Here is a 22,636-nt window from a genome sequence, read left to right as displayed (position 1 = left end):
CTAATATATTTATAGTTTGACTGAATGTAGTAAAGGTTAGTTTAATCGCATCTGCTGTTACCATATCTAATCCTGTAAAATTTACGTTAGTAAATACATTATTTTTAACATAAACTATCACCCCACCAGCCCTATAACTATAATTAAAACTACCTGCCATAGTAAAGTTATTTAACTCATAAATACCTTTTTCACATTCATATATCCAAATCTCTGTAAGTATAATAATGTCAGGTAAATATTTTTTCTCCAATAATTCCGCTACAAATAAATCAAAATTTTTACGAAGACTTCTTATATTTTGATGGATTACTAACAGGTTTGATTCATCAACAATTAACTCTGATATAACACTATTTACATTCATTTATAAAATAAGAAAGTACTTTTTAAAATTTAAAATAAAAATTGGTTTTAACTTCAAAATAACAAAAACGCATAAAATGAAATAAAAACTTACCACAAGTTATCATGTAATCCTAGCTAAAAGGCTACTTAAGCTTGTTTAGGTCATCTTGGCAGGTTACTAACACAACACTATCACCAGTTTTTTTACGCATAAAAATCTTGCCATTTCTGCTCCACAGGAACTGGTAGTTGTTGGTCTTCTTCGCCTCCCGCGCCAGTGCGAACAGTCGCCTCCTCGCCGGGGACATGGCCTCGTTCAGGTACACAGGGGTGTCCATCGCCAGGCCCATGTGTCTCGTGGAGAACTCCCGTTTCTGACGCCTCTTCTCCATCACTCTGTCCTTGTCGATGCGACGAACGAACTTCACCACTACGGGCGGCGGTCGGTCCCCCATAGGTCGTCGTGACAGACGGTGACACGCGTCGATCATGGACTCGTCGATGTTTGTGCCAAGACCCCCTATTAATAGTGAATAGTACATAGTTTTATATAATTTATTAAAAGTATATTTTTTGCTTGAGATACTTACGATGGCTTATTTACAATAATATGCATACAGACAAATTTCTATTTTTTATTTCTCATGGATTCTAATGAGGTGAGCTGAGAGTAGTACAAACCTAGAGGGAAATGAAATGAAAAATGTCTTTATTGAACACAAAGAAAAACATACTCAATTGGCGAGGTTAGAACTATTAAGTCCTCTCTACACCTAACCATAAAGGGAGCCTTGAATCCAGAAAGTTTGATAAATAGTACAGTACACTAAGGCATTATAAACATATTTTATTTCTGAACATATTATATATATATATATACATATCTGTTTAAATGTTGTTTTATATATATATATATATATATATATATATATATATATATATATACAGGGTGTACATAAAGTCCTGCACTGGTATAATATTTTCTAAACAATAACAGATAAATGAACAAGATTTGGTACATCAACACTACACCTAAAAATCTACTTTTTGAAGGAACTATCAGTTTTCTGTAATATCATGGGGACGTCCCGCAAGGAGTCAGAAGGAAATCTTAAATAGGAGCATAGGTCAATATGCACATCATTTTAAAGGGCTTATCTAGCAGAGTTTAATGCCGTAAACCGCACTCAAAAAGATTGATCCAGTACAAAATGGCAGCTGTTCAAAGGTTTTACTTGGTTACATTTCATTAGTAGCCATAACCCCGGTAAAGCAAAACTGCAACCAAACGAATACTGCAGATAAATACTAAATTATGATTGTCAGTTGTACAGAAGTGAATTATGACGTAGGTTATCCTCAAGGGTTACAAATTTGGTCCTAATATATTGGTAACAGTGTTTAAATAGGCTCTTACGTCAATGCCGTAGTGTGGGGGTGCTCCGTCCTGTTGAAACCAGATACTCTGGTAATGTTCTCCAAACATGTTTCGAAGTGCTGGTGTAATTTCATTTTCTAGCAAACGTTGGTATAATATTGCACTTAAATTTCCTTCAATAAAGAAAGGACCTACCAACTGGGTACCTACCACACCAAGCCAGACATTCACCTTTAGTGGATACTGCGTGTGTGCCTCCCGCATCCAGTGAGGATTTTCGCTACTCCAGTAACAGCAATTGTGCCTGTTTACACTTCCATTCAGCATAAATGAACACTCGTCTGAAAACACAATATTGTTTGCATCAATTCCGTTGCGATCTATTTTGGCCATCATAGTTTCACAAAATTCTATACGTCGATCGAAATCATCTTCGTTGAGTTCGTGCACCACATGAACTTTATAAGGCTTAAAATTAGACCCTTTCAGAATCTTTTTAACAGACGAAACAGAGATGTCATGAGTTTGTGCTGCTGAGCGTAGGGACTCTTGCGGGTTCTCAATAAATGACTGCAATACATCTAAAGAGTTGCCTTCAGTTGTCGCAGTAGCGGGCCTTCCTGTCCTATGACGATCGGAAACACTTCCTGTTTCCATAAAGCGTTGAACAGTTCTCCCTACAGTTGTTCTAGAAATTGGCTCTCGTGAAAGTAGTCATGAAATAAATGGCATGCTTCCTCGTGTGATCGTCTGTTGTTTCCCCAACCAACCATCATAAGAAGTGTTATACGTTCACGTTCATCAAGCGACATAGTGTAGTTGAAGAACTACAAGCAATACGACAAACTCTTTTGTACTAAAGCGCACTGATAGAAAGGTTGGACAGCACTACTAAAACAAGAAAACTAGAATAGCCTACTATGAATAGACTGGCTAATTGGAAAGTCCAAACTGCGACCCAAAGATAAGAGCTTTCTAATTGTTACTGTTATCAGGTTTTCCCTGTTATCAATATATTAGGACCAAATTTGTACCCCTTGAGGATAACCTACGTCATAATTCACTTCTGTACGACTGACAATCATAATGTAGTATTTATCTGCAGTATTCGTTTGGTTGCAGTTTTGCTTTACCGGGGTTATGGCTACTAATGAAATGTAACCAAGTAAAACCTTTGAACAGCCGCCATTTTGTACTGGATCAATCTTTTTGAGTGCGGTTTGCGGCATTAAACTCTGCTAGATAAGCCCTTTAAAATGATGTGCATATTGACCTATGCTCCTATTTAAGATTTCCTTCTGACTCCTTGCGTCCCCATGATATTACAGAAAACTGATAGTTCCTTCAAAAAGTAGATTTTTAGGTGTAGTATTGATGTACTAAATCTTGTTCATTTATCTGTTATTGTTTAGAAAATATTATACCAGTGCAGGACTTTATGTACACCCTGTATATATATATATATATATATATATATATATATATATATATATATATATATATATATATATATAAAGTGACATATGTAATTTTAATATTCACAACCACTACAGGTTATGTTAAATTTAATTTAATAATGTTTACTAAATAATCAACAACTTGATATAATCAAAATGCTTAAACTTCCTTGTGGGAATGTAGAATAGGTCTTAAATAAATACCAAGGAATATTCTGCAATGGTATCTGTAAATCATGGTATCACTTCAAATGTCTTAATTGGCCAGACAAACAGTTCAAAAAACTTACTAAGGTAGAAATATAGAAGTGGGAATGTTCTAAATGTAAACCAGCTATGAATGGAGGTCTAAAGGAGGCGTAGCTCATTAACCAAAGAAGACAAATTGCCCAACAGCTCTCACAAAACAAACAGTTGGAGGCATTTCTGTCACCAAACAAACAATTTTTAGAACCAATCTGGAAGAAGTAAGAACCATAATTCAAAACCATGACAAGTTAGAAGAAGCAGATTTAGAAACATCATTAATAGTAGTGGTAGAAGCAGGAAATACTTCACTGCATAAAGATAATGAGCTCAAACAATAAATTTATAAGTTAAAGCACGATAACATTGTCTTAAGAGCCAACTTAACCAGTTTGGAATATAAAACTGAGACAAGAAGTGGAAGTTCACTGCAAATTAGAGGGTGGATATAGTCCAATTAATTATCGTAATATAGCTTCCTCACTGATGGTGACGTCAGATCACATGTGAACGGTAAAATACATTAATAGAGTAAAGATCAAATAACTTTATATTGGAATAAATCCAGATAATAAAATTTGTAACAGTTACAAAAGAAATTTGTATTTTATAAACAGTATAGACCAAGATATAAACATCTGTCTGTATTAGTTTGGGTCCGAGATTGAAAGTGGAAGGGATATACTTCGATGTACCCTGCTCTCGCCCTACATCAATCTCCTTTCTGAATTGGCATTCAAAGTGAAAACACCTTGTTTTACTGTGGGAGCTCAGACAAATGATCAAATTTGTTTTATATTTATTCCTAGTAAAATAGAAAATAGATGAGTGTACATTTGTGTAATGTAATGTAAGAAACTAATTTGCATATAAAAAGTCGTATTTCTTAAATAAATTATAAAAGAATTGGTGAGGTTGAATAAATATGAATTAATTGTAATAAGTGTTACTTTTACAAAGTAAATGAGTATTAGTGCAACCAAAAGTATATAATGAAGATTAAATATTAAATACTCGACAAGAGTGCAAAGGTGAATATATTAATATAGATCATTGAACTCGTATGGAACTCATCACACAAGTTTAACACTTTTTTTAAATTGACACCACCTAAGTCATGTAATAAATGATACAAGACATTACAAATTTAAACAGACATACATACAATATAACATACATTATAAATTTGTTACACCAACATGCAGAGCCGCAGCTACATATTTTTCCAGGGGGGGCAAGCCCTAAATTTGCTGCCGTTTTCCACCACTCCAAATTTTTTTGCTGCTTCTAAATCAGCATGTGAATAATCCAGAAGTACTTAATAATTATTATTATATTTGTTAATATCAGTTACCCGCGGCTTCGCACGCAATTTTCAAGATCTAAGAGCGTCCTTCTTAGTGAAATCATTTATAATGTAATACGATGGAATCTTACGACAATCTTTTCACTCAAATGTAGTCATATATTTGGTAATTATTATTATATTGCTCGTGGTAAAGAGATTTAAAAGTTAAATAAAATGTTTACTGGTGTATTTCAGGGTTTGCGCGTGTCGAAGTATATATTTTTGGTTTAATTAAATTACATTTCTGATGCCACAGTTAAGTCCCTTTCCTAATATCCCAATCAAGGAAATGCATACAAGTAAAGGTCTCAGAAACCTGCTTTGGTCATAAACATATACTTCAGGCCCTATTAATTTACATCCATTGAAAGACAACTCCACTGTTTAAGTAGAGTTTGTCTTATTGTCCCATTACGATATATATATGTTGGTTTTTAAGCCATACTTTTGTCAAAAAATGTCTACTACTGACACTTTGTAATCTATTTCCGGTCTAAGATACTTCAAATGCCATAATTGGGTTTGGGTATGGTTGGGTTTTATTAAATAACGAAGAAAATAAATATATTTAAGTAAGACTTAAAAGTTACTGTGATTAAATGAATCTATTCTAGCCATTAAAATTCACTTCTTGTCTAATTTATTTACGGTTTTACAGTTGAGTTTTCGTTGTTGCACCGATCAAGAAAATATGTACACATGTAGGTTTCGGAAGATAACTTACATGAAAAGCGTCTATTTCCGGTCTACAATATATCTGGTAGTATATTAGTATTTTTGATTTTTTTACCCCGAGCAAGAAAATATATGCATACAAAAGACTATTTTTTTCGCTTGTGTTTTTCTTCCGGTATATGGGATATAACATACAATTTTTTCAACTATGTTCATTTCTAAATAATCGTTTATAATAAGCTTTGCGAGAAGTCTAGAAAAGAATGAACTGTTGAGGCATATTTGTATCCATTCCCCTGTTTTTGCTGAAATCACAGTAAAAATATCATATACTAAGTCAAAGGAATCAACCAGTTGCGAGTACTTTATGTGCAAATATTCACAGCTTTGTTCATTAATGTGGTGTTTATAATAACGTTTAAATAGTATTTCCTATACGTTAGATATTTTAATTGTGGTCACAAGAGAAATCTGTAGTAAAAATTAGATAGTAACTTTGCCTCTCCAATCTGCATAATACTACTGATCAAGAACTACGTAGTTAGTATTTTCTAAAACTAAAATGTTTCTGTCTGTTTGTTAAGCTTAAGCTGAAGGTGTTTACTGTTAGTTAATATTTTATTGTTTTTCGTAAGTTTTATAATTATTATTCAAAATTCTGAAGTATTCCAGAAATCTTTTTCGATTTTCTCTCCGTAAAAACCTTTATCAGACTCCAACGAATATTGTAAAAAAAATTAGCCGAATTGGCATAGTCGTTTTCGAGATTAGCCCTTGGAAACTTATTTAAGATTCATTATTATTTATAAGATTGGAAAGATGAAAACAAACGAAAAGTGGTCAAACGGCCTGCTGAGTTTTTATTGTACAATTTTTTTTTAACTTGAATTTCTTTCGTTATCTCGATATCTGGTAGTATATTATTATATTTTATTTTGATTTTTTTATCCTGAGCAAGAAAATATATGCATACAAAAGACTACTTTTGTCGCTTGTGCTCTTCTTCCGGTATATGGAATATAACATACAATTTTTTCAACTATGTTCATTTCAAATTTCCAAATAATCGTATATAATAAGCTTTGCGAGAAGTCTTTTTACTAGTAGGCCTGCGATAGATTTTACAGCAGTGTTCAACTCTGTTACCGATTTTTGTTATTACAGTCTATTATATTTTCGTTTTACTCTATGAATACAAATGCCACTTAATAAAATCTCAAATTATTGTACAAAGTTGTTCACAAATGTATTTATTCCGCTATTTTCTTGTTGCCATCATGATTACCCATACGACCAATGTAAAAATAATTACTAATGCTCAGCTACTTCTCATGGAGTGACATACACCATAATCGAACTCAGTGTTGCTAATATTAAAATTAATTTTCATGTAAAATTTCAAGAGTACAGGTCTGTTTCTTTTCAAGACATCGTGCGGACAGATATATAGACGAATAAAGAAAAATACATATTTTCCAGCCCCTCGAGTGAGACTTCACTAACGCTGAGCCACCAAATCACTTTTTTAAATAAACTCATTCATTCATAAAGTCATTTTTAGTAAGTTTGTGTTAAAGTCACCCATGATAAAGACTCAACTGTATCCCGGCAAGTGATGTAAGAGAGCATTTTCAAAGTCTATCAGATGACCTATTCTGGGAGGCCAATAGCACACACAGATCAATAGGACATCCGATACAGATAAACTAATTTCAATGAACATGAACTCAGGCCTGGCCGAGTATTCAGAGGGAGATGCAGCCAATAGCCTACACCTCAGACCCTCTCTAACATAAACTGCAACACCACCACCAATTTTTAGAATTCTGTCATTAGTGACTGTGTAGATCAACAAGCTTTAGTTACTTAGCCTTACCACATCTGGTCTCACTGTATGTTTGTCATTTACACAAGTACTGTCAAGGAACATATCTTTGGGCTGAATGAGTTAACTGATTTGAATACTATTTTGGACTTTTTGTGAGGAGGTCAGTCATAACCTAGCCACCAATGTAGACGGAACTAATCAGTAAATGTGCTTGAACAATTTCCTGCCTGAATACTTACCCTTTACTGCAAGCAGTGTTTCTATTATATACTTAATTAATTATTTTTATTTCATATCTTTGTGAACAGTGTTTTGAGCATGCATTTAAAATGCTCGGTAAATGTGGGAAATGTGACACACCGACAAACACCAGTGGAACTCAGGACAGTATCAAATGTGACAAGTGCGGCAAAGTACTGCACCTCCAGTGTTCTGACTTGTGATACATCCACCGAACTGTCAAGAAGAATCACTTTTCACTGTGGTAAGTGCAGATTTACTGGAACTCCCTCAGTCACCAGTAACAGCAATTCCAAAAATATATTTGGCAGCAATAATGTATTGAAAGCAATCAGTAATATAAGAAAGGATTTTAATGAGAAACTAGACAGTAAATTATACAACATGGAATCGCAGATAAATGAGAAAATCAGTAGTATTCAAGGAACAATTAATAACTTGGGTCAGTCATACAAGCTACCGTTATTTTAGTAAAAATTTTAAATGAAGAATTGAGGGAAAATGTGAAGTGCTTGACAACAGGTTGAAGTCTCTTAACAAGGTCGACACATTGAAATCCCAGATGTTTGATATACAACAGTACAGTAGATTACATATCCTGGAAATAGCGGGTGTCCCCTAACATACAATGAAGACGTTTAGAGTGTCCTGGAGGTTGTTTCCAGAATGATATGCCATGGTGCCTCACACAACGTGTACTCCATAACAAGTAGGATCAACTCCCTTCTCCCCGTATAGTCATCCAATTTGTGAGTCATCCTACCAGAGCAGAGTGGATGGAGGTAGCCAAAAGTAAGAAAGCTCTGGATGCCATACATCTCAGCTCAAGATTCGAAATGTCACCGGTGTACGTTAATGACTCTGTACACCAATTCATTACGGTACTCAACCAGGCCAAGAAGATGGTGAGAGAGCAATTGGCGTACGCCTGGGTGAAGGAGGGCAAACAACTGGTTATGACAGAAACAGACGGACTGGTGAAATTGTGAGGGATGTGGACGACCTGTTGTCAAGAACTCGATAATGCCCCAGCACAACAAGGAAAACCGGAAATCAGCACGAATACTAACTTCATTGTAATGTATAAAACAGCCTACATTATAATTTTCTGATATTTTTATGCTGTCCTATATATTATTTTACGTATACCTAGGATGGTAAATCGAAAAAGTACTGCTTATTTGATTATGATTTAATTTACCACATAAGGGTCATATTTTACTTTAACGCACAGTAGAGCAGACTGAAATATGTTACTTAAAATTTACAGGATAAGGTACATAAATCAATGTACAACACAGTAGGATGACTAATTTATGGAAAAGAAGAGGGTTTTTTTCTAACATTACGTGTGCTTTTGTTATGTATTATCGTTTTTCATGTTGTCATCAACACTATGAAGATTTATTTCATTGCTACTCCCATTAGATGATAAGCTATTATTTTTTTATATAATCTTATGTAAAGATCGTACTCATATATGCACACAAATATGGGGATGTACTTAAAAGAAGAGTGGGTCTTAAATGAAAGAAAGTAAAAACAGGTATATTTATGACTAAAATTTGGAAAGTTGACTTTAATTATATTAGCAGAGTTCTGATACGAAACTACAATTATATGCTTAATCTTAATTTGGCCATATCCACATTACTTTCACTGTAACTCTATTATTTGTTAACTTATTTAAATACATGTGTAGATCTGCATGTCCCATGTTTGTAAGGGGTTTAAGCTGTCTGTGGATACACAGTGGCAAGCAGACAACTATTAGCTATATTTTTATTTAGATTTACCTTAGACACTAACACTAAGTTCACAACATATTTTCAGCATTGTATCAGTTCTATGCAGAGTTCATAACAAATAACATGAATGAATTAAAAATTTAATTTGAATTAGTTTGTTCTACAGGAAAAACTGATCTATTGAATTGGATATATTATTTTAATGCACAGAAAGAATTAGTCACTATGAGAAAACACTGTTAAAGGGTTATTATATATATAAATAAATTATACTTTGGACAATGCTTTATTTTTTCTACTTAGGCCAGAAACCATTCATCTTGTCCTTATAAAAATATAATCTGCAGTTGACTTTGTGAGGTTCAAAATTGCAACAGTACCAAAAGAACTAAAATCCACCCAACCTGTCAAAAATGGTGTCCATAGTAACTTCAAAAATAGAAATAAAATCATCATATTGTTCATACTACCTTTAATCCTTTATCACTGAATAAAATACTTTGGTAGCAATTTATACTTTAAAATATTTTGTGTGTGTTTCAATCCTTAGAGTTTGGAGTTGAACTTGTGCGATTGTCCTCTAAGCTTGGAGGACCACTATGCATGGCCATACGTGTTCTATCTGACAGAAGCTTTATGACCACGTCCTTTCCCTAATCTCGCCCGGGCCATTCGGTCTTAGCTGTTTTGGCCATTGAGCTCCTAAGGCCACTACGTGTGGCACACTGTATTGTCCAGTTCGATCCTCATCCAGTTGTGGCTGCAATCTCTCGGCCAAATAAATAACTAAATTTATATCTCTCTACTTGAAGCACATACCATATTAAATATCATATAGAATTGTGTTTTTATCCAAGTGTCAGTTTCACTGTAGATGCTATAATTTATCCAAACAATTAATTAAAATACTAATGCAATTGGTGGAGACAAACCTCAAAACATGGAAACGAATTTAAATTCTGTTGATACTAGAGACTGATTGTATTTTTACTCTGCAAATAAAAACCTTTTAAAATAGGTCAACCTCCAACTTAAATTACATATTACTTGGTTCCTATAAAGGCAAGTAATAAATTACCAATCAAAGTTTCAAAGTTTATCGAATTGTTTGAGAATTTTATTTAAATCTGTCATTTAAAGAGCTGAAGGTCAAATATGCCATTTAAATCAGAGTCGAAGTGACATATGGTTACGCAAGTGCCAAGTGGTGATGCAGAACTCAACCGTGCCACTAGTAATGGCTTGCCAAGTTGAGAGGACAACCACCTGTAATTCCACTAGAGTTGAGTGATAGATAAGTATGGGCTACACTTAATGGCCTGCAGAGTGCAAAGTTTTAAATTGTTATTGGGAAGTGAGTGGTGTTATAAAAATGCAAATTATACATCAAACTTGCAGAACTTAAATTAATTTTGGACAGACAAATCTTTGCCGAGTTGAGAGGACAACCACCTGTAATTCCACTAGAGTTGAGTGATAGATAAGTATGGGCTACACTTAATGGCCTGCAGAGTGCAAAGTTTTAAATTGTTATTGGGAAGTGAGTGGTGTTATAAAAATGCAAATTATAAATCAAACTTGCAGAACTTAAATTAATTTTGGACAGACAAATTCATTAATACAACTTATATTAATTATCCACTAAAATACCTTGCATAGTCGTTTAAAGCTATACTGAAGCTTTATTAAGAATTTAAAATACACCTCCACTCCCGTCTATTTGTAATTCCTCAGCCAAATTTAACCACGACTGGAACTTGCAACCAGAACATAGATCTCTTATCATACATAGATGGAACAAGAATTACTGGAGGATTATTAATACTAAACATCCAGTTTGAAAACATTAAAAACTGTTTTATTATACAAAATATAAATTACAATACTGAAAGTAGAAGTAACAGTCTTTACATTATTATTAGTATTGTACATGTTTGTTGTCTTAAGTATAACAAAGCTAAAAATAAGGCAGAGCCGAAACTGGCACTAAGCGTAAGATACACTTGACATTTGTTCAGAGGTTCAATATATTAAAATACAATTGAATATAACACCGGTCAATAATAAAACAGTAAGTAAATCAATAAAAAATTTTAAAATACGCTGTATTATGTTGAGTGGAAACAACAAGCAGGTAAACAACGCACAATGCCACTTCATTTAATACACTTGGCAAATATTTGATAAACAAAGTATATATGAAATAATGTGAAGTTATATAGGGATGATGAATATTATCAGAAATATAGAATAACTTTTTAATGGTTGAAATCTTAAAATGAAAACTCTACATATTTATACCATGAAAATGAAAACTTACTTTTTATACCATCATTGATGTGTCATAAGGATAGGCCTCAAAGGGATAGCCTGTGAAGAGTTGGTAGCAATTTTTTTGTGAAAATATAGACTGGAAAGTACTATTTTTAAAGGTGTTATAAATTCAATTTCTACAACTCTGAAGAAAATCAAGACAAATAAAAATTGTTTTTATGGCCCTAAACTCATGTGGAGGGTTTTCATTTTCAAAAGTATAACCATTAAACGTTATTACTATTATGATAATTCTCAGCCTCCCTGTATACACATAAACAAACAGGAGTGTGCAAAAAATTCCTGGTTAATGCTATGAAGTAAAACTGGAAGTGTAAAATATGGAATTGATGCAAATATTTATTAGTCATAGCTTATATGTGGTTAAATCAAAATTAAATGTACATAGCATATACTATATTTAATCCTCTTAAAGGCAAGAGTAAATATTGAAGTGTTATTTCTATGGGGATTTATATAAAAAAATAACAATTGGATAAAAATGCTTGGTTTACATATAAAAAACTTGAACTTCTGAAATTTTCAAATAAAAAGGGAGGGAATATTGTACGAAATAATATAAACTATTATTTAAAAAACTTGTTTGCTTAAAAGTTCTTTTTTTTAATAAACTAAAGAACATGTATATACATCCATTTTTGTAGGAGAATTAATCAAATAAAGCTTAGGCCAAACAATTTTCTAATATAATGGACAGAAGTCTACATACAATTGTAATAGCATATAGGATCTACACTCTTATTACTCCTAATCTGACGAAAATATGAAAACAAACAAATGCCTGCTGTGAATACAATAGCTGTTTTTACAATTAGGCCAAATTATCCAGATTCTGGCAACTAAAAAGACTACTGAAACTAGTTTCTAATAGGTTTTATTGTATGAAACGTGTTCTTTTACTTGATAAACTATGAAAGATTATTAGTTGCTTTTTACAAAATAAATATTTGGTGAATTAGTGCTATTTCAAGTAAAGTTGCATATTGACAGCCATCATGCAACGTTAAGAAAAATATTTTCACATTTTAAACATTGACTTATTGCACATATTGGACACTTAAGACAGTATTACACACCCTATAGCTCACACCATAAAATGTTTTCTAGTCGCACTCTAGGAAAGTTTTGACGGTTGAATATTTTAACAATAACATTGTACAAACATCAAAGCTACCCTGTTACAAACACAGTTTAGGCTGTAATAAAAATACAAAAAAAAGGGAAGAAACCATTTAAGGAATAAGAAACTGGAATGTGTACATTCTGACATTGTTAAGTTTCCTGACCTACTTACAAAATATTTCATTGTTCAACATGATAATAAAATTGTGCTCCATATAGGGCCTGTAAAATACGTATAAAGTCACAGAAGAATGGTTTTAGTAATTCTTCATCTTTTCATGAATAAGACCCATCAGACGTGTACACGGTTAATGGAAAATCTTTCGTAAGCATCGTAAGTTGCAAACCATTTTAAACATCTCGATTAACTAAAAACAGTTATGGGACAGATATGAAATTTGGATGACCCTTATTGATTCTGATTGGCTTTTTGTACATGAGTTAATAATCAATTACAGTTTTCAGATGTTGGATTAAGCAATATAACTTCAAATAAACAGTTCATTCCAAAACAATTCGATATAAACAAGCCATAAAATTTGTGCCCGAAATGGATTTTATTACAAAAACAGTTCCATGTTTTGTGGGAAGGGAGTAAAAAATAAGCCTTCCTGGAAACTCCACTTATGATACATTATTAATTACTATAAAAAATTCAAATCATTGTCTCATTTTTTGAATGAATTTTATTTAGGAATATGACATTTTAACACCCAGGACCAAAAAATTTTAAGAACCCCATTTTTTGTTTAGTTATCCAAAATTATTATCATACCATTCTCCTTGTATACGTTCAAAATTAATGCAATACATTCTTGAATACCTTGTAAGTCAAAAATACCTAGATTTTAAGGAATTTCCACGGATAATTCACAGACTGCCTGTCCCTCTGGGACGATGAATGGCATCAAATAGAGGTTTAGAACCTCTGCTGACTAATTAAAACTCTTCAGACTGTCTTTGATGTTCTGGAACTGGTGGTATGCTTATTTTTTTGAGGTTAATAATTTCCAATTTAACACATGAGTAATATGACATGCTCAGACTAGTACAGGCAGACTTCTAGCTTGCCATGTGTACACAACAGTACACATAATAAATCACTAAACAAGCCACTGCTTGTACCTGTTCAACAATATTCATTTACGTTTGAGAAGTTGTCTGAAGACACTTTATGATTTCCCTTTTTTTCTGTTTCAATGTTTTGGCACTTAAAATCAGCAGTACAAACAAAGAAATGCATATCAAGTTATTTTATAAGTGAAGAATATCATCCTTTTTAGGACTAGGCAGATAATCTATCAGCGATAAATGAATATGCAATAACGCTATTTTCGATGGTCCAGGTAGCAATAATAAGTAAAAATAATAGTAAAGTAATACGTAATAAGTGACTTAAAAATTGAGCATCCCATAAAGGTTTTTAATTTTGTTTGGTCCTAAAAGAGTTAATATTTATCACTTATAAAATAACATAATTTATAAATTATGAAGAATACGAATTGTGTGATTTATATTAAATTAAGAAAATAGTATATTCTAACAAAACTAGATTGTTCTTCGTATAAAATATAATTACATGTAAAATGAGTATTAATGAAAATCCTAAACCTAAATATACATTCAAAGACCCAAACATAAATTGGAGGAACTTCATTGTTCTAATGCTAAGAAGGAAACACTTACACACAACGGGATTAAAATAAAAAATTGAACATTACTTTTCATCTTATACTGTAAATATTAACAAACAATAACACTACAACTACAATACTTTAAGTCTTACACACTAAACTCTCAAATCTTAGAAACTAAATTATTCATATGATAAAAAATAGCTTTTCCTTTAAATCACAGATTTGTTGTACACAATATTATACAACTAACACAATGTAACAGATTGCTGTAGTTTAAAACACTATTTACATAACATTAAGTATTGTCATATTCTGCACATAATGCATATGGACAATTTTTATCAAATATAGCTCAAAAATAAACAAACTTTTTGTTTGAAAAATACGGCATCAGTGAACATAAACAATGGTAACATGTCACTGACTTCATTTCAATTCAATCTTTGTAAAATCTAAATAGAACACAAGTTTTGAAAAGTTTTATGACATTCAGTTGTCAATATGGATAATATCTCACATTAACATATACCGGTTCAATAGGCAAATCTTATTTTTTTAGGACGTTTGAAACCGGACTGGAAAATAAAAAATATGGTTATAAATAACTTAACAAATTAGTTAACTATAGCAGAGACTAACTGTAAAGAAATTTAGTTCAAATTGATAAGTTACACACAACCATAAATAAACACAATGAAGAATTGAAGCTGAAGACAAATATTGCTATTGAGTTAACAAACGCTGATGGAAGAATTGCAGAGCTCCAGGAAAAACTCGCTCTAAAAGAAGAAGAGATGGAAAATTTCAGAAAAAGATATATAATTTTATAGGAAGAAAAGAAACTTTTGAGATGTCAACTACAGAAGTGAGCTTCAAGTTCAGTATCTTGAAATTGAAGCGAAGATGCTAAAGAAGAAACTTGCTTAATTCAAAGAAAATGCACCTCGGCAGAATGACAGTTCAAAATCCCTCAGGAAGAAAAATGACAACACAAAAACTTCATCGCCATCTGTATTGGAAAATCAGGAACCATTGATAGCAGGTGGCTGGTTGAAAGAAATGTTAACAAATATTGAAAGTAGTATAGCGCAGATGGTGAAAACTGGCTTCACATAATTCGAGTGGAAAGGGTTAAATAAACAACACACAATAACAAACAAACAGAGAAACGTTAAAATATTGGTTTAAAATTTACAAAACATTTATATAACAACTAGAATAGGTATTCAACTAGAAAAAGGTCATTTGATTTAATTTTAGTATAAAGAAACAATTATTACTAGTTTTGAAATTTTTACCATAATTTTGCCATTGTTAAGCTTATTTGAGCTGTATAAGGGAGACATTAGATAAAACACAAATGTTATTACTGTAATTTGTAGGGGTTCTTCTTTTTTACATCTAACAAATATCAATGATGTTCCCTAACACTTCAATACTAGTTATGTTTATTTTCCAATAATTAGCTGGATATTAGTGGACATGTGAGCTGTTGACTTATTGCATTACATATAACTTTCCAAAACTTGTCATCTAAACACTACTAAATTATCTGCTTTATTTAGTAAATCAACATAAAAAAGAATACATGTTTTATAGTGGTTTACTATGTATCCATAGCCATGTGAACAGTGACAGGTGCAATGATGTGGTGAGGCAGTAGTGTCTGGTGTGGGGGGGTGAGAGAGGGGGGTGTGGGAGGTTGAGCTCCTTCTGGAGGTTCTGTATCCTCATGGGGTGTCATGGTGGAGTAGCCGTGGTCACTGTCACCAGTGGGAGGCCGACGGTAACCTGCACTCATACGGTATGGAGACACTGATACTGATGGGTTCATCAGTGCCACACTCAACTCTTGGGCGTTAGAGACCAATCCTGTGTTTGCACCTGCATAAGATACATAACGTTAATTAATTAACATTTTCAATATGATTGTAGCACTGCTATTTGTAGATTAAAATTAATACCAGACATTTCTGTTCAGTAGAAAATTCAATAATTAAATATTAAAATTGGACATGATGACGTACAGTTAATAAACAAACATCTCTTCCAAAACTGTAAGAATTATATAAGCAACTGAAAATGTAAATAAATCTTAGCATAGAAATGATTCTGAGAGCTAGAATACAGCAGCATTAATTACTTTGACTAAGCTCCGACTCAGTAACAAATTCCCTAAGTAAGCAAATCTCCAGTCAAGGAGCATACGCCATTCTATAAAAAAGAATTTAACTTACAAAAATTATTAAATAACATTAAGATTCAATCATAAAAATAATACAAAACTTACATTACATTATTTTAATATACCTTCTGCTCGTTAAAATTTCTTATCTATTCTCTAATAACGTTATTCACTGACTCAAAAAGATTATTAACCTTTAATATTAACCGTTTGTCCTATTTGTTCCCCACCGGGATGACTCACCAGGTCCAATTAATTTCAAGTGAATTTGCCCATATTTCAATATTCCTTATGTACATATCACTATACACCAATAAATTGTAATATACTCTTGTTTTTTTTCAAGGAAGAACCTCGTACCATTGTTGTAAAAATGGAATATTAAGTGTAAGTGAATATTATATTATTTAATGTTATATCAGTACAATAGTAAAAATAAATAAATAAGTCGTTACTACAACAATGGCTTACTCAACTTTACATAAAATTATAAATGAACAAAAAGAAAATTTACTGTCTAATCTTATTTACAAAATATGCACATCAGCCTACAGTTATGCTTAGGTTTAGGCCTAGTAGTTTTTTTTTAATATGATACTTGTCAAACACGAGTTAGAATGGAGTCTAGGATTGTGTGGGCCTAGACTTAAGACTAACCCTATCTGGTGATGAAGGTTGTTGTTGATCCTCGTGGTTATTTAAATCACGATCACTTACTACACTTTCGTCCTCAGAAATAGCAAAATCAGGATCAATATAATCATCATCATCACTATCAAAATCAAAAAGTGCATCGTCAATTGACACCATTTCAGTTGAAAATTAAAACTCACTTTACATGTTTCTTGTTGACAACTAAATAATCATAACACATCTGTATCTATTCCTAAACAAACAAATTCGAAACAAATGTTTAACCAAACAGCAGCAGACACTACAAGTTGTTGGTCGGCTGAAAACAAACACTATACAGGTTTTCAAGGATGCATCGTAATAATGTTTAAAGTGAAACCATAAAGGAATGTAACTTGTGTCTGGTTATCTTAAACTCTTTCACAAGATCTACAGAGACGTAAATCGAACAAATATGAATCCGAATGACTTGTTTTTGATTGGACATTCATATTGCAACAGATGTCGGACTGAGTCCGACCTTAGACCGGAACAGCCGAGATAGCAATGTCGGACTGAGTTTGCCTATGGACACCAAAAGGTTAAAATACCAACCAATGTTTCAGATCACAGGTCACTTAGTACACAGTAAACAATGTGCTACCAACAGCACTTTAGATAATCAAATATATCTGAGATATACACTATTGATGGGAATATCTAGGATGCGATTATTCAAAGTTTTGGGTTATCTGAAGGAGGCTACATTTTCAAAATTGTTTTCACCATCCAATTGTTGTTGGGATCAATTTATTCCTTAGTTGAGTTTAGGTTAAACATTTTACTGTTTTATTTATTACTAGAGCATAAAATCATCTCTGAAAATCATACTTTCTGACATCATGAGTGTTACAGCAGTTAACAAGTCATAAATTACTTCTGCTAGAAGGCAGACTTTGTTCTTAGTATTATTGATGTTACCACGCCCACACCAGAATATTATTATGTTTAAAGAGATAAATATGTCTAAGGTTGTAAACTTTCCGACATAACAAGGTTAGTGTATTACTATTAAGCTATTAGCTTGGTTTCCGTTTAGAATGATTACATTTTAAGGATATAAATAGAGAACACCAACCCTTGCCCTAAGTGCTCATGTGTGTGGGATGCCTATTTTATTTTCTGCCCCGCAAGAGTGTGCTTAATACAGCATCCAATGCCACATTTGGACAGTAGCTAATTACCTTTATAACACTTATTCATGCAAGCAGGTATATAGAGTCTTAGAAGACCCTATAGATTATTAGCTGCAGCGATTTTTTCTACTTTTGGCCAACACAAAGAGCTGTATATGTGACCTTCGGTTTTATCATGGCTTCATAGGCCCAATATATCATCTTGGGATTTAATCACTATTCATACCCAAAGAGCTTTTTACAAGAACCAAGAGCTTATGTTGCCTTAGATATAACATTCTCTATATCAGGATTCCATGTTAGCCTATTGTCTATTTTAAGTCCTAAATACTTTGCCACATTCGAATATGTTATTATAGTACCTTGATTTTCATGTAAATGCATGCGGATTAGGAATTAATAAACTTTTTTATAGAGCCTTGTGAAACCAAAAGCATTTTGGAACTGAAAATCATGAAGGTTTTCTGGCTCGTGTGTTGAAAAATTGGTGACACAATTAAAATCTTGAAATATTTCACTCTCACTGTGGAATTGAAATTAATAAACATTTGAAATTTACAATTCAGATTAATATTTAATATTCATACAGCTCTAAACTAAATTGCTAAATTGGTGTGACAAAAATTACTGTTAATAATTTCTCATAGTTGTCAAGTTTGGTCATCTTTTGATTAATTGGCTTAGCTTTTAATTGATTTTTCCAAAATATTTTATTTGCCTAAAACATAAATACAAGTTTTTGAAAAATATTACAAGAAATAATAGATTAAAAAAACATATGATATTTTAGGGATATTTTTACTTTATTAACCAAACTTACACTAAATTCCAAAATACATGACATCTTTCAACAACAAGGAAGAAAGAGACATACATCTCTTTAATAGAAGGGGAGTACAACATCTTATTTATACTTTTAACAGAGTATACTCTAACGCACCTGTAGGAGGTTCCTCAATGATTTTGGTGTGGCTATTCTTGTCCATGGTAAGCATGTGAAAGGACGAATCAGGGACCATATAGCCCTGAGACGCTCGAACACTATGCTTGCAGTAGCAGTACAACATGAGAGAGAGGGCAAGTACTAGTGCAAACACTCCACCTCCCACTGAGCCAAACGGAAGTCCAGGGCTTACAGAATCTACACCACTGTTTAACACTATCAAACAAAACCAAGTAGTTTTTAGTTTTTATTCCAAAAATATAATTACAAAGGTAAGAAGTACTAAAAAGTTACGTGTGAGTTGTTGGCTATTTAAGGTGAATAAAATAAAGTAAAGCTTTGTTTTAAAATACAAAGAAATCTGCCTATTTACTAATATTAATTAAGTTCCAGGTTAATATATAAAAAATAACATTTATGCTTTTTAAATATTTATTTCTATATGTGGGATAGAGGGAAAACATGAAAAGAAACTGGACATTTGTTTTCATATTTTTTTATGAGTAAGGAGAATTCTTTCTCAGAGATTAAGGAGAATTGAGTAGCAGAAAATAGAATAACGGATTTAACACCAAAAGATGTAGCACCAAGGGCAAAAATAATTTTATTAATAAAGAACAATACACAACACAATTATATTATTATAATTTTCCTTGTTAATTTGAGTATTTATAGATTTTGGTTTTGTTTGGTTTATTCATAACTTTTAAATGAAATTTCATCTCCGTGATTGAACTATTAATACAGCTTATTGTATTTATTTAAAGACTAACATTTTAAAATGTTATGCTATAGTAAAATATATTTGATTATTCCATATTTTACATAAGAATTTTCATATAATTAACTTAATGCAGCCTACTGCAATTAATTAGTGGAACCTAGATATATCGAAACTCGATATATTTAATTCCTTGATAAATCACAGTTTTGTCATTCCCCTTGAATGTGCCATTTTCTTCAATGCTCATTTTACCTCCATATATCGAAGGATTAATGTAAATAACCTCAATACGAGTATACCGAAATTTCACCCTTAATTTTGCCTACTGTTGACTTGTACATATTGAAGTTTCTGTTTATCAGCACAACAAAACGATGTACAATACTGTATTTTCATGTTGAGACTTGAAAACCCCACCTCCGACTCTTCATTGTTTTCTGTTGTCGCCAGTGGTGAATCACCACCTCACTCTCAGTCGGATTTGGATATTACTGTCATTCGAGAAAATTTAAGTTAACTCAGTAAACTGTATGCGTTAGATTTTCAGCTGTGGCAGTATTTTGTGCATTAGCAAAATGATAAACCTGATATTATGAATAAATCTTATCAGTCTTACCATAGATAGACTATGTACGCCGGAAATAAGAAAAAAGTTACATTACAAAGGATTTTGGTATTAACAGCAAACACTCTCTTGACCATTTCTTACTACATTTCCCGATAAAGCATTCATAATCAAGCCTACAGTATTACTGTAATTGTTCTAGACGAGATACATCAAAGTCTGCCGATTTAACCTTGATATAATGACTACTAGAACAAAAATTGGCCCTTACAGCCTTGATATATATAGAAACCTCATTACATTAAAATTCTTTATGTATCGAAGTTCCACTGTATATGAGTTAAAGAGCTGTGTATTCAATAATTCTTATTTTTTTATAAATATACAGGTGTCTACAACAAAAAAATTCTACTTAATTCAAAATTACATTCATATTTAAGATTTTGATATACCATTACCATTTCATTACCAATTGCACACAGATAGAGCAATATAAATATTAGCAGGACTCCCAGAGAATACTTACATCGGGTACTATCTGCACTTGAGCCAATAATGCCGTTATAGCAGTAAGCCTGGTGTGTACAGAATGAGGCAGGCAGACGAGTTATCCCATCAGACTGAAGCTGACACCATTCACACCCAATCACACCCAGGCACGACCTGATTAAACACAATAAAATTAGCTAGGCTAAGGTTCAATAATTTATTAAACCTCCTTCTGGTCTAACTCTTCATCATTAAACAACTTTACATACACAATTTTCCTACAATTAAATTTATTTGTGAGTAAAATTTCAGTGTACCTAATAAAACTAAGGCTTCCCATTAACTAAATCAGACTTGGGTCGATTCTGATTGTAGACCACAACACTACGAGAAGCAATGCCAACACTGTGCTACTGTAGATTCTAATCAGAAAGATGGCAATGATCAGAAAAACTCATAGCAAATCTGTACTATTTTAAGACCACTTAGCGTGCAGTAACTATACGATACATACTGGTATGAGATAATAAACAACATGGGTGTAGACTTACTGTGTGCTACGGTATATTCTAAACAGAAAATTACAACTATAAGAGAATGGTGTGGAAATCACACCAGGTCTGTACTATTTTAACACCATTTGGTCAGGATTGAATGTTTATAGTAATATACATTTAATGTTAAAGTTTAAAAAAATTAAAGGCAAAGAATATAATAGCCCTATTCATCATGTTTAGTTTCTGTACAACCTCATACATTTCAGTGTGTTAACACTGTTACGCTTGTATAAAAGGCTTGTTATGCTCTTTGTTTGGAGAAACAGAAAAACTCTGAAGTCCAAAATTTGGATTTACAAGATTAAAACATTTTTTTTTTAATTTTCCCCCAACTAATCAAATAATAGTAATACCAATAAAGAGTCTTATAAGAAACAATGATATTCTCCCTTTTGCTTGTGTAACGTTCCAGATTCCAGTTTGAATACCCTTCAAATTAATACTTGTTTGATTGTTACTACTACAGTAATGTTGTATCAGTTTATGTCACCTATGAGTGGTCAGCAGATCGCAGCTAGTTTGGAAACAAGGTTTGACAGAAGATTTAGATAGTACATTGATCACACTCTGGGGGATATGTAGTCTGGGCTCGGAGCTGGGTGGGCAAGGCTCGTTAGAGTATTGAGTCTTTGGTTCCTCACAGTAGTCAGAATCTTGGAACAATGGACACTCACAAGGACATTCACACTCATTCTGCTCCATCCTATTGCAGTTCAAACAGTGTCTGTCAATCTGTCAACAAATCATTCTGTTTTTAGACATTTTTTACATTCCAATGTTCAGTTACTTTAAACTTAACACATTACACTTTACTATCTAAAACTGTAGGAATTACTTCTTGCAAATATGCATTTCAAAAATTGATTTATTCACAAAGGTCTTTATTTAAAAGTTAAACTTCTTTACTTATTCACAGACGTTTTGGATTGCTGAAAAAACTTGTTATGATTAGGTCCTACAGGTGTTAAAGAAATCTGAGAAACTTGTGTTTCTTGTTCTTTATA

At 32.5% G+C, this 22,636-nt stretch overlaps 1 protein-coding gene across 1 annotated transcript in view; it reads right to left on the bottom strand.

Moving 5' to 3' along the window:
* Positions 1-11,101: 11,101 nt before the first annotated feature.
* Positions 11,102-22,636, bottom strand: part of LOC124369047 (VWFA and cache domain-containing protein 1) — a 66,137-nt gene continuing 54,602 nt past the window's right edge. Inside the window, exons 17-20 of the mRNA XM_046826743.1 lie at positions 22,123-22,364; positions 21,113-21,249; positions 19,295-19,513; positions 11,102-16,245 (exon numbers count right to left, since the gene is read on the bottom strand). Coding sequence (XP_046682699.1) covers positions 15,968-16,245; positions 19,295-19,513; positions 21,113-21,249; positions 22,123-22,364 — 876 coding nt within the window. The 3' untranslated portion in view covers positions 11,102-15,967. The remainder of the gene's footprint in view (positions 16,246-19,294; positions 19,514-21,112; positions 21,250-22,122; positions 22,365-22,636) is intronic.

Source organism: Homalodisca vitripennis, chromosome X (genome assembly GCF_021130785.1).
Source record: "Homalodisca vitripennis isolate AUS2020 chromosome X, UT_GWSS_2.1, whole genome shotgun sequence".
Taxonomy (NCBI): Eukaryota; Metazoa; Arthropoda; class Insecta; order Hemiptera; family Cicadellidae; genus Homalodisca; species Homalodisca vitripennis.
The sequence above is the reverse complement of the archived record's forward strand: the minus strand, read 5'-3'. Positions and strand labels throughout refer to the sequence as shown.